This window comes from Aquila chrysaetos, chromosome 10 (genome assembly GCF_900496995.4).
Source record: "Aquila chrysaetos chrysaetos chromosome 10, bAquChr1.4, whole genome shotgun sequence".
Classification (NCBI taxonomy): Eukaryota; Metazoa; Chordata; class Aves; order Accipitriformes; family Accipitridae; genus Aquila; species Aquila chrysaetos.
Genome location: NC_044013.1, coordinates 6,142,045 through 6,155,247, shown reverse-complemented (window position 1 = coordinate 6,155,247; position 13,203 = coordinate 6,142,045). Strand labels below are relative to the sequence as shown.

The window sequence follows — 13,203 nt, the reverse complement described above, 5'->3', positions numbered from 1 at the left end:
CGTGATCTTACACGGTTTTAATCAGAGCGATGACCCCAGATCAGACTCTTATTTTAGTTGAGCGCACTTCCAGCAACATGACTTCGCAACTTCAGCACGCCCAAGCGGTGCTGGGGGTAAATCTCCACCGCCCCAGAAGGTTTCTAAGTCTCCCCAGTATGAAAAGTACCACGAATCGGTACCACTGGTGCAAGCTGCTATCAGGAACATTGAAAGAACAAATGGATTAGACAGCGGTCAGTACCCTGTAGGAAGATTGCTCATATTTTAAATATTCCCCCAAAAAACAAAAGGCCCACTTAATTCCACAGCACAGTGCAATCTCTCATCCTGAACTGCTATAAAAAAAAAAAAAAAATCTTCAAAATCATTGGGAAATCCCTGCCATGGAAAAGCTAGCTATGGAAACACACAGGAAGGAAGGAAAAAAAGAAGCCAGTGGTTGCAGGTACTCTGTTATTTATTGTACAGTATTTCACTGAAAGTACAAAGGCATCATCAGTATTCACCAGAATTGTATTGTAACAGGTACATTATACTGTGTGTTAAAACGTGCTACTTTAATGAGGCGAGGCAGAACACAAATTTAGAGGAAGAAAGCAAGGAGTTTAAAAAAATGTAAAAATACATTTTTAGTAACTGATCTGTACAAAGGAACAAAAGAAACCAAACCAGAGTGTGGGGATTAGAGCCCCCAAAGTCATTTAAAACTATATAAAAAGACACTGTTATTTACCACGTCATTAGGACCTTTGGGTTCTGTTTCCTTCATACCGATGACTGGGGGAGGGCGGGGGAAATATTGTTACTAAAATGATCAAACTCATACAAAAGTATTTACAGAGAAAGGCAGAAAAAATCCCCCTACTCTTGTTCCAAAAGAGAAACATTTGCCCGGTTGGAGAGTACGGCCGTCCTCCCTACCCTCTCGCCCAAACCGTGCCAAGGCAGGGACCTTGAGCAGGGGAAAGCAAACAGTGATGTGGTGGGAGGAGCTGCCGGAGTCCTTCTAACAACGGGAAAGTGTCTCTCTCGCTTCTGTTTTATTGCTTTAAACTCTCCTATAATCAGGGGAGCTGGAAAATAAAATAAAATCCCTAAAACCCACACGACAACCCCAAACCATCCGAGTCATCCTGGCTGCAAGAAGATGGGGCGGGTGGTCAGGACAAAATGGGGAGGACCAGGAGGTAGGGCTGGCTGGAGCTTTCTTTTCTAGAGAAAGGGGGGAACAGATGGGGAGAATAACGCTTCAAACTACCAGACTTTTGTGCCGCTTTTCTAAACCTTCCCCTGGGAGCCTGACAGCAGCGTGTGTGTCAGTAGAAGCAAACCCAGGGCACACAAACCCACCAGCCAAAGCATCCGACGGCAGCCGTGGGACATCCCCAGGACGCTTACACGTGAGCGCTCTTCGCGTGGGTAGGGGAGCTGGATCCCGAGGCGTAGTAGAAACGGTTTTCACCGAACGTCTGGGCATCTCCCGAGCAGCAGACGATGACGCAGCCGCCGAAAAGGCAGAGGGCAGAGCCGATCCAGCCCGTGTACAGGGAGTAGCCGAAGCTCATAATGGTGGTCTCGCGGTGGGCGCACACGGGAAACCAGATCGTCGCGACGACGCCGCACATGGCTGGGGAGAGATGGGGAGGAAAGGTAACTCCGGCGCGTAAGCCCGCCGCGGGGACGCGAAGCACGCCGACGGGGAGGGAAGGCTCTGCAGGACGGGGGACGGAGAGAAAGCCCGTCCCTCCTCCCTCGCAGTCCCACGGTGGGACCCAGGAGCATCAGCATCGGGGCTCGGTCCAGGAGATCTCCGAGCAGGAGGCAGCGTGGGAGCCTCGCGGGGAGAGCGAGCAAGAGAGAACGGCACCGACAAACGAGAAGAAAAAAAACAACCGCTGCTTGACACCGATATACTTATTACAAAGGAAACAGATTTGTTCCCCAGAAATATCTTTAAGGGCGAAGAACGGAAGTCATCCCCGAAATCAATGCTCTGGAGAGCTGCGGAATTAGGAACGGATTAGATATAAAGCAAGACCACGAAAGCCATATGCATCGGTGAGACAGGAAAATCGGAGGCCCAGAGTCAACTGGTTTAAATCACTATTTCTGCATGAACTCACGTGCTACGTCCTCAGCCCATGTCAATCAGCATCTCTGCAGTTGCTCTACTGAGTGGTCACATAAACATTAACGAAGTATCCCAGCACTTAGCAAGACGGAACAGGGTTTATAAAATACAAGCAGAAAATGGGCAGGGACAAAATAAGCAGCAGTACAGCCTTGTTAGGAGGGGTTTTTTTTAGAGAAGGAAATGTCTCACAACTCTGGAAAGCAGATTCCACTTCCCTGGGGAAAATTTCTCTAATCAAGCAATGGGGACAAACCCAGCAAAGCTCTCTAGAAACCTAATTAATGGAATAGAAATGGAACCTCATTTGAAAGGAAAAGAGTATTTTACCTAGAGTCTACAGTGGGTCAAAAAATGACCGCAGACTTCAAATTTTGCTTGAAATTCCATAGGTTTTTTTTCCACGAAAAGCAGGAAGGCTGCCGCGGCGGTGCTGCGAGGACTGCTAGGCAGGTGACATGTGGAGTAGATACCCTCAGGACAGTAAAGCGGGTACAAATTCAGCGTTTTGCAGGCGGCCAGGCTAGGGACCAGAGTGTTTCGGTGTGCGGCACACGCGTGTGGTTTGCTCCAAGCGGGGAGAAAAACACGTGCCCTGCGTTCTCCTTGTGCTACACAAGGTCACGCTCGCTACCCTCACTAAGGGCCCTACCTCCCCCCTGCAAAATCCCCCCCCACGCACCGAGGGCAACAGGAGTTGATGGTGTTAATCACCTCACAGGAGCAGGTCCTAAAACAATACTTCTTTATGGCCTGTACATCTGAGAGGAATTAATCTGTCAATATTTACTTGCCTCTGGGACAAGCTGTGCAGGACTCCATCCTTGTGGCTATCAGGGAATCAGAGCAAAACAATAACAGGACCGTGGCAGCGTTACAGATTTCCACCGACTGCGTTAAAAGGTATCTGGAGGCAGTGTCAAAAAGTTAAGGTTGCAAGAGGGGAAAAAAAAAGGGGGTGAGATTAAAAATAAAATTGTTTAGTTAAAGCAGAGAACAAACCATAGCTCCTGGCCGGTACAGCAGAAAACCCATCCCCAATAGCTGCAGTTATTGTGAGAGAAAATATTTTCTTATGGAAAAGAGAAGAACATTTGAAGGATGCTAATAAAGCCAGTAATAATTTGGGGCCTCCTCAAAGCAAGGGCCCCGCGGCTTTGGAAGGAATTTTTGGAGAAGGCAGGGAGGGCAGAACAGCATTTCTCCTGCGTGGGGATCAGTCCTGCAAAGAGCTCGTGAGCCTCTAAAGCTTTAAAACAAAAATGTATCAGTTGGGAATCCACAAAGCATTCTAATGGGCCCCAGAAAAAAAGCTTCTTTGTTGTCCGAAAAGACACAATCATCTTTTCTTTTTCTGTCAGCAGTAAATACATATATATATATATATATATTCATGTCCATGGACTATAAGAGCCTTATCTACCCAGACCCTCCCCCACAACACAGGACCGAAGAAAACACTTGCACTGGGGTGAGAAGAGCTCTCAGGGACGCTAACACAATGGCATCTCTTGTGCGTGTGGCTCAACGACATGTAAAACCACCTTATTTTAATGCTGACAGTACCAGAAAGCTGTGAAACACAGGCCAAGGACTTTGCATGGGTTAGTTTGACCTCTCTGTCTTCGGAGGCTACCAGCTGCCGTCAGTCACCGGTGACCCTGTTGCTCAGCAAGAGGAACTCCCTGAAACAGGACTGAATTTCATAGCTCTGCATAGATTAGATCGGGTTGTAAATCCTCCGAGAAGATGTGAAAAGGATGGTCTGCAATTGCAATATTTCTTGGTGAACTCAAATTTTGTTCTAGCTGTATCACAGTGAAAGGCTGGGAAAAAAACTGATTTGCTGAGAAACCCAAAGGGATTGGAAAAGGCATTTTAGGGCAAGTTTCAAGGACTAAAATAGCTGCCTACAAGGAAGAACTCTTCGAATAGAAATTACTACCCTTTCTCTTTTGTGCTGATTCTAAGACACTCTATGCCTCTCCCTAAATACGAATGTCTTCAGATAGTAGAGCTGCTGTAGTCAATATAATCTAGCAGAAAAGTAAAAGAGAGTCTGCAAACAGAAGGAATTTTTTCTATTAGGCCAACTAAGTTAGATGGAGAAACAGGCACGTGTTGGGGCACACACGTACTGGAAAGCTTGCCTGCTTTTTGCAGCTAGAGTAGGCAATCCTGCAAAAGTCATCTCAGTAATACTCGGTACGGTTGTCCTTGCTCCGTCAGATCGCTGTAAATCCATAGGGACACATCCCAGGCTCCCAGCATTTCTAAGTCCTTTTTGACTATGGACTTGCAGTAGCTCAATCCGCTGAGCTGAAACTCATTACAGGCATAAGTTAATTCTGCATTATTCTACATTACAGGCATAATTTAATCAGATAGATAGAAGTACACATGGACAAGAAGCACAGGAGGTGCTTGGGGAGGTGGGGGAGATAGAAGAGAATTACTGTAACTCAAGGGACAGTGAGTCCCTGCCAAACTCCTTAACAGTAAGTTAAAGGCTTTCTGCAGAAGAAAGAATACTTTTCTTTCACAGCTAAATTTAATTATGACTCAAAGACACACAGATTTCTCTTTCAAAGCATTTGGTTGAAACAATAGATAACCATGATTTTTTTTTTTCTCTGTTCAAGGCAATCTTTTTATCTTGGTTTCTATGGCTTTACAAGTAAATCTCAGGCAGTGTCCAGAAAACCTTACTAATATCCTTTATTTAGTATACAATACCTAATATGGTCATTTTGCAGTAGTAATTCCCAATAACTAACTTATTTTTCATCTGTGTTTTCCCATGTCTCGGGTCCCTCACCTCCATTAGGAAAATGCCCGCTTGGTTACCAGCAAGGGGTCCCCCGAATTAGTATCAACAACACAGGATGGGCCAGGGTTTTTCCATCAACACCAGCGTATGAAATGTTTTCATACTGGCTCAGAGCAGACCTCTGCTGACGGTTGTTTTCGGCAATAAATCAATTCTCTCGGACAGAGAGGATCAAGCAAAGACATAAATACATCAGCAGGCAGGATAGGAGGGTGTGCACACAGGTTGCACTCTGCAGCCTGCTATTATCAGTGGACAGAAAAATCAATGGAATATCTGAGCCTGTTGTTTTCCTGGCAAGTTTTCAACTTTTTCTTTTTTTTTTTTTTTTGGCTCCGCACTGTGTTTCAACCCCTGTTTTCCTTTTTAATAAATTTCAGTGACAAACGGCCATCCCTTCCCCGAGCAAGAAGTGAAGTTTGCCATGGGGCCAGCTCCCCTGACCACATCTCCACTCTCTATTTCTGCTATGTTAGTGAGTGTTTTGGGGGTTGTTTTCTTTTAACCAGAGCTCTGGGAGTTGGTCTCCACTTAGAGGAAAAGGCTGGAACCCGTGTGGTTGGGGAAAACCACGAACGAGACTTCAGTGGCCAGATGGTAAATAAGAACAGTCCAGGGCATATTACTTCTAGAATGTAATGAATTTTAAGTCAGTATTATGACTTTTGAGCCCTGCTTCACGCTCATTAAATGCTCTGGAATGGTAACACCTCGTTTTGCAAATAATGGATCGTTAATCATCTTAAAGAATGTCGAAGTCCCAAGTTCTGTGCATTATTCTCCTTCCAAAGGGGCTGTCTTACTGATCAGCCTGGAAAAAATTGGGTTTTGTAAAAATAAATGTGGGTTGGCTTTTTTTTTTTTTTTTCAAAAAAAAAAACAAAACCCAAACTTAAGAGCAAAAGGAGCTTATTTATTCTTCATTTGTGATCTGACAAAAAGAGCATTATTTTAATTGTGACTAAAACATTGTGACCAGGCTGCTGTTCCCAGCCCAGATCATTCAGGACATCACCGACATGAGCAAACCTCTTCACCTGCAGATACTTCAAAATTCACAGGGGTAAAAACCAGTAAGAAGTCCAAATCTGACCCAAAGAGCACTCATCTACCGATGTCCCTGTAAATACACATTTCCTTTCCTCACAGGATCTACTTAGTGGGAAAACTATGTTCTGAGGCAGAGAGGAGCCTGGCTTTTGGACCACCACAACTCATCTCCTCCATCCTCTAACATCTATTCTCCTCCCTGGTGTCGCACCGCAGCAAGACCAGGATGGGAGAGGGGCACGCTAGACCCAAACCCTGGTGCAACGCCGCAAGATACGGGATTTCACTTATTCTAATGCAGCGTTACCCAATACTGTCACTGCAATTTGTTTGCCGCCTGTGTGCTGAGCCCTGTAATCCTGTTGCCCTTTGGGATTTAGGGGCAATACTCTCGCCTCCGTGTCTGCAGCCGTGCAAACAGGGTTGATCTACAGCGCGGTTCTCCTTCACTGCAACCGAAAACTCGTGTTTGTTTGCCACAAAGTGCAGCTCTGCTGGGCCTCCCCCATCCTGGGCAGGGGAAATCTGGCAGGGCAGACTCCTCCGGCACCAAGATTTCATTCACAGGCAGAAAAAAACCCACTTTTTCTTCCATTTTGCCAAGCCCAAATAAGTGACTCAAGGTTTCAGGAGAAGGACGAAGGCCACGTTCCAACAGCTCTCTAACGTGGCTGTTCATGATCGGGATGTCCTGAACCGGCCCTATAAAGCTGATTTTAGGACTTCCAGCTGTGGCAACGTGCCCTTAAACCCCGCAGACATTGAAAGGGCCCCTCGGTCTCAGTCCCTGAGATTTCGGACGTACCGACTCGTACTATCTGCTTCTCACCAAGGCACTGGAGGAGGGACCGCTTGCAAGGAAGGAGCGTCCAGAGGACAGCCCCTCCGAGCGTGCAGCTATATCCAGTGCCCACTTGAAAAAAAACATAAGGAGAAGAAGAAGATGGGCATGATGTCAGCGCGGGCTGCCAGCGACCAGCAGAGCCACACAAAGAGGCCACTTTCCCTCACCCCTCCTCCTCTGCCGCACAGACGGGTAAAAACAAGGCACCGCAGCCTGTTGCTGAGATGACGAGGCTTCAAGAACATGCAGGTGTTGGACCGGGGACAATGAGCTCCACAGTCTGCGCTGCTCAAAACAATCTCCTCCGCAGGCACTGGGGACGGGAAGAAATTCCCAGGGGAACTTGGAGGCCAAGGGCAAGGCTGGCCAGAGGGGGTTGGGAGGCACAGGGGACATGCCAGCCCTCTTCCCAGGTCCATGCCACCTCCTTGCTCCCTGCCCTGTTGTCCCCATCAGCCACGGGCTTCCCTTCCCACAGCCCTCAGCTTACTTTGATCCGGCTGCATCCGCGATGCCCGGGGAAAATTCGGAGGCTATCTGTTCCCTGTAAGTTTAGACCCTTTTCCAAAAATAGCATCGCTTCCCCTGCAAACCCAGGGAAAATTCGGAGGCTATCTGTTCCCTGTAAGTTTAGACCCTTTTCCAAAAATAGCGTCGCTTCCACAGCAAACCAGCAAAACCAGTGCCCGCAGGCTATCGCCCTCCCGCAGACACAGGCGGTGGTCGTGCCCGCGGACTCCACAAGGCAACGCACAGTAGGGTTTCGCAGCCCTCCCCTCTTTGCCCTGCTTCACTCCCTGCCTCCTGTCTTTGTCCTCCCGCTCCTGTTCGTGCCTTTTGTTCACCCCCACAGACCGCAGCGATGCTGGAGATCGTCAGGATCAGCCCAGCCTCGACAACCGTCCTTTCGGGTGAAGGTGTTCAACCAGCTCGCACCGTGCCGTCCCGGAGCAGAGGAAGAGCTCCAGCTCTCCGCACGCGGCGGGCGCCTTACCCAGGAGGATGATGAGGATCCCTCCCAGCTGGGAACGCCGGTACTTGGCAGCTCCAGGCTCATGGCCCATCCGGATGCAGGGCAAGACCGTTATCAGCAAGAAGATAGCGGGAAGACCCAGGACAGAGGCAGCGATCATCAGTGCTCGACACGCTTGGACATACCCTGTTGGCGAGGCAAGGAAAGAGGATTTTGATTATTTGGCACGAGAGAAGGAGACCTTCGGACAAAGGCTCCTGTTTGATTAGCTCCCAAGACTTGCGTGGAGTGCGGGAGAGAGGTTCAATCCTTTGTGTAAACAGTTAAGACAGTGAGACTGCAGCGCAGCGATTAGTGAGCACGGGATGTGCAGGCTCAGAATTTTCCAACAGACAAGTAGCACTGCCTGGAAAACACGAGCTCTTCCCAGCAAAACAGTGAGAAATCATGGAGCTAGGAAATATGGGAAGGGAAAGTAGGAGAAACAGCTAGGAAGGGGTTTTCCTGTATCTTTTCATAGAGAGAGCTTTGATTCAATAACAAGAATTTAAAGTCTTAAAGAGCAGCTTGCCGTGAGCAGAGGAGGTCCGCAGTCATCCAGAGGAGGGCTGAAGAGTTGAAGACCCATTACTGAAACAGGCAGGTCCGTGAGATACTACGACCGGCTGCCCTGAGGACCGTCGGCCCGGGAGGAGGAGGGATGCCCAGCGATCCCAGCCACGTCCCGGCGCTGCACCTCAGGAGCCCAGCGGGGTTTCGGAGGAGACCCGTGGCTCGAGGTGACCGCTGGTACAGCTCTTAGAGAGAAGAAATGACTGCACTTTGCAGAGCTGCTTGAGTTGCCATAACCAAGGGCCACGTTATTCCTCTGGGTCCCTACGGACATCACGGGATTCCCTGGCGTTGCATCAGTTACCACCCTTCTCCTGCCTGTCCCTGTGCAGCAGCAGCAGCAGCCGAACACAAGGCAGTGAGGAACAACAGGGGCCAGGGACTGTGGGCGTACTGGGCAGGGCCGTGACATTTCTACCACTCTGTGAGGGTCTCTTTATAATAACGTCTCATTTTTAATATATTTTCTATATATTATGTATATATAATTTTTAATATATATCAATATAAAATTTATATATAAATAAAAACAGGTCATTACTTGCACGCAAAAGAAAAAGAACAAGTGTCAGATTTGCTCCAGTGCCTGGTGAGCCTTCACCAGCTCTCGGGACAGTCTCAGCAGAGCGAGTATGCTGGCTCTCTTTCCCCTCTTATTAACAAAACGAAGCTGCCACATACAGAGATGGAGTTTCGTGATGCCTCAAACGATACCAGCAAACAGGGGCCTCAAGCAAGTCCCACTGACATACGGGTAAGACACCAGGAATGAGGATTTTACTGTTCCTGGGAATGCAGACTCTACATATATTGAATATTTGCTTGATTTTTTTCAAGAGGAAACTTAACAAACAAAGTTACCTGAGGAGTTCAGGGCAAAAGATGAGACCCTAAACAAAGGAGATGGCAGTGCCCAGTGTGGTTTCTGCGCAGTCGATCCCAATTAAACAAGAATACAAACACATTCATTTTAAAGACTTGACTGAGGCAATGTAAGACTCTAAATACATTTCATCTATTGGGCACACCAGGATAAATTTCCCTCTGATGGAAAGCTATTGGTATCAAATAGGTTACAAACAGAAGCATTTGTTTGTGATTTGTTTCTGCTGGAGAGAAGCATTGCTTTCTGCTGCTGAAAGACCTTTCATTCAATAACGTTTCTTCAGGGCAGGCCTTTTCTGTGTCTCCTGTGCCAGATCATATTGAACAATGTTAGCAGTAAGGAATGTAAACCTGCTAAAATAAAAGTATACACACACAGAGAAAGGGAGAATAGGAGCTAGTCTGAGAGATTCAATATTGCTAAGCACTGTGTGATACAGACTATGCTCTGTAACGGACAGAAATTCGGGAATAATCTTTCCAACCTCTTGTGAAATTACTTTCACAACAGCTTAAACAAATAAATAAGGAAACTTGAAAGAAAACTGCAAGGAATGGTTATTTCTACCCTGTCAGCTCTCGAAGAGGCCTCTCCGGTGTGCTAGAGGAGGTGCAATCTAAACCATAGCAGAATGAAGAAGCGCTACAGAGTTACCAGTGATTGAAACAGGTAAGATCGTTAGCTAAACTTACAAGGACAAGACCACACAAGACTTTGGCAGGTTGAATTAGCTCAAAAGATGTATTAATACTGATTAAACACCTTGCTTAATTTTTGCTTTGCAGTAAACTAGGTGAAAATTACTCTATAATTAGAAAATATCAAGACAAGTTAAATATCGTTTCATCTGTTTGCTGTGTAAAAGTTCTGTCTTCCCTTACAACATGTGGGAAGCACCAGACCATCAAGACTAATGATGATCTTCCAAAGATTAAAAGCCATAGCAGCATTAATAATAGACGCTGAAAGATTCGTTATACTCAAAACCATTTTAAGGAATAGAACCTTAACATTTGTAATAGTTCATCATCCTCTCAAAGCAAAAGTCGAAATCCTCTGTCATACCTCAATATACTATACATGTTTTGCAACGCAGTCTAGATACAAGATGTGAAAGGAACGGTGAGCGTTTACTAAGAGCAACGATTAAACATTAACTGGACTTTAATAGCCCCAGATAACGCGTGATACCTGGGTACAATTAAAACCAGGTATAATTTAATGAGAAACACGTCAAGAGCTACCATTCACATTCTTTAGCGTATTTAACGGACCATCTCCCGCGCTGACGAAGTCGAAGGAGCTTCACCATCGATTCCTCCGGCAGCAGGACCGGCGCTGCTCAGAGCAAGGCTTCCCTCCTCGCCTCCGGGTGGGAAGGGGGAGGCCGGGACACACGTACCTGGCAGGATGAGGATGTCCACGAGGGGCTTGCAGTGGTAGAGACCTGTCGCCATGACACAGTCTGCCCACAGCCCCTTGGATCCCAGCTCGTCCATTTTCCTGCAGGTGGTAATGGTGTAGCCGCAAGTCACCACCCAGTCGTTGGTGGCCGTCGCCACGACCACCCCGATCCACCCGATAAAACTGCAGACAAATCCGGCCAGGTGCAGGCAAGTGGCCACCATCTCGATCCCTCGGAGGGGACAAGCCGGAGAGGAGAGCGCCCGCGGGGGTTCGGCAAAGCCGGCCGCCCAGCTCCCGGCTGCCGGGATCTGCTGCGAGCGGGAGGGAACGGGGGTTTTGGTAGGATGAGGTCCCTGAGCAGGCGCTGCCGCCGGAGCTCGGCTGCCTCTGCCCAGCTCCCTCCCTGGGAGGGGTTAGAGCTGCCTCCAGCCCCATAACGCGTGGGAGGAGCGAGCGGGGAGCCCCAACTTCTGCCGGTTCATCAAAGGAGTCGGAGGGGAAGGATTGTGCGGGGAGGAGGCGATGCAGGATCACACCCACCCCTGCTTGAAAAACAAACCGGGCTGCTTTATTCAAATGCAGACAGCCCGACTATTCAAAACGTAGCGTCAAGGGAGGAGAATCGAGGCACTGTTTTCGAGCTGAAGACAAACGGTCACGCTGGTACCTATTCTGGAAGGATAGGGCAAGAAACGCGGTGGACAGAGTTACTCGAGAGGTGGAATCCGTCGTCTCATCAAAGCCATCGGCACGGCTGCAGTAAAAGGACAAAAATCAGTCTTGGGTCTTTCCTGACGTTTTCAGTAACTGCAAAACCGTAAGACATCCATCACTGCATTCTCTGCTTGTGCCTGGGTTTTCAGAAGTATTAACTAACACTCGACGAGTCTTAAATACGTGTTTAACAGCACCTTATTTCCACTTTTGAATGCTAAAATTAAAATGAGCGGCTTTTTTCTCAGACTGATTACGGGTGTAAATTTTAGTCTACTTGACAGAACGAGGAACAGCCCACTTCAAAATGTCAAAAGAAGAGAAACTTCACAGCCCGTTCTGCATCCCGAGAAACAGGCAGGCAGGATATTTTCCTAACTTTGCTTTATATTTTCACAAACACACACACACATATATATATATATGTTATCGGGTGCCAACACATCCCTGATGAAATTTTATCGTTGTGCGTCCTCCAGTGCTTCGGATTTTGCAAAGGCGAAGTTTGGATCTACGCAGATAAAACATGCCTGGAGAGACCACTAGCGGAAAGCTGTCCACATTGCATGGCGGGGGGGGAAAGTGGACAAGAAAACGACAGAACAATGAATTTGATTCATTCCCAGAGCTGTTAGTGAGAAGAAATTATTGGAAGCTACACTCCAGGATTAAGGTGCCAGGAATGAAATACATCCTGCTCTTCATCCAACGGTATTTTTTCCCATTCTTTAGCAAATAAAGCGAAAACCAGGAACAAGACCATCCTAAGCTTCATTAGTCACGTTCCTTAGATTCAAAATTCAAGGGCACGAGGCCACAGTTTCATTTTGTCAAAGCTTCATCTGAACACTGGAGTTACTACATAAATAGCTGAAAATTATCTTTGAAGAGGAGCTTTTATAATAAATGGAAATTTAATAGTTGTTTTCACATTTGTTTGATATTGTTGGTTACTCCTTGGTTTTTTCTATACCTAGTTTATGGTATTTTTGTGAAGCCATGATGCCATCGACTTTCCTGATGTGATTCCACCTTTCTACATAGCTTATTCTTCTACTGCACCCACTTCAGGTGGAGCATGCTGTTACTTACATCCAACCACCATTTTCTTGTTGCCTAGGGTTCAGTTCTAGATGGATTTAATCTTTCCCCAAACAATATTCCTGCTTATTTATTTTTCAGGAGATAAGCTTGTCACCTCGCGAGTGAAACTAGTGTTGTTCCACTTCTTGGACCACACAATTGCATCGGAGAGATCACGCGTCACCTCCTGAATTTGGAAGGAGACGAGCTGACTCAGTTTGCATTTTTTCAGTCTAGCCTTTCCTCCATCTAACTTTATAGCATTCCGTAAATTAAACACCTGATCTGCTTGTATCAAGTATAAATGGACATAGCTTAATACTGCTTTTTGATTAATACCAGGCGTAAGGACACTTAACCACTTCGGGATGACTGATCCCAAGCTCCGTCATCTAACGATGCTGTCACCACACATTCCTTTGGAGGTTAAAACCCATGCATATTCTCTAAATCACGCTAACACTTTGATTTCTAATGCACTACAAAGTACTTCATTTTTCTTCAAAATACCAGAAAAGTTTGCAACACCTTGATATCCCATTTCATCTCAAAGCTGAGATTAGAAGCGTTTTACATGGTGATAGTGCAGGTGCATCCTAATGCACAAACCCCAACATTTTTAAAGGTTTATAGATATGAATTTGCAGGCTGTGGACACATCCTCCTGTAA

At 46.9% G+C, this 13,203-nt stretch overlaps 1 protein-coding gene across 1 annotated transcript; it reads right to left on the bottom strand.

The window, feature by feature from the left end:
* Positions 1 to 442: 442 nt before the first annotated feature.
* On the bottom strand, positions 443 to 11,219 carry CLDN11 (claudin 11). Its single transcript, XM_030029122.1, has 3 exons — positions 10,732 to 11,219; positions 7,853 to 8,017; positions 443 to 1,630 (listed from the first exon to the last, which is right to left on the bottom strand). Exons 1-3 carry the CDS (start codon positions 10,955 to 10,957, stop codon positions 1,398 to 1,400), a joined length of 624 nt encoding a protein of 207 aa, XP_029884982.1. The 5' UTR covers positions 10,958 to 11,219; the 3' UTR covers positions 443 to 1,397.
* Positions 11,220 to 13,203: the final 1,984 nt, after the last annotated feature.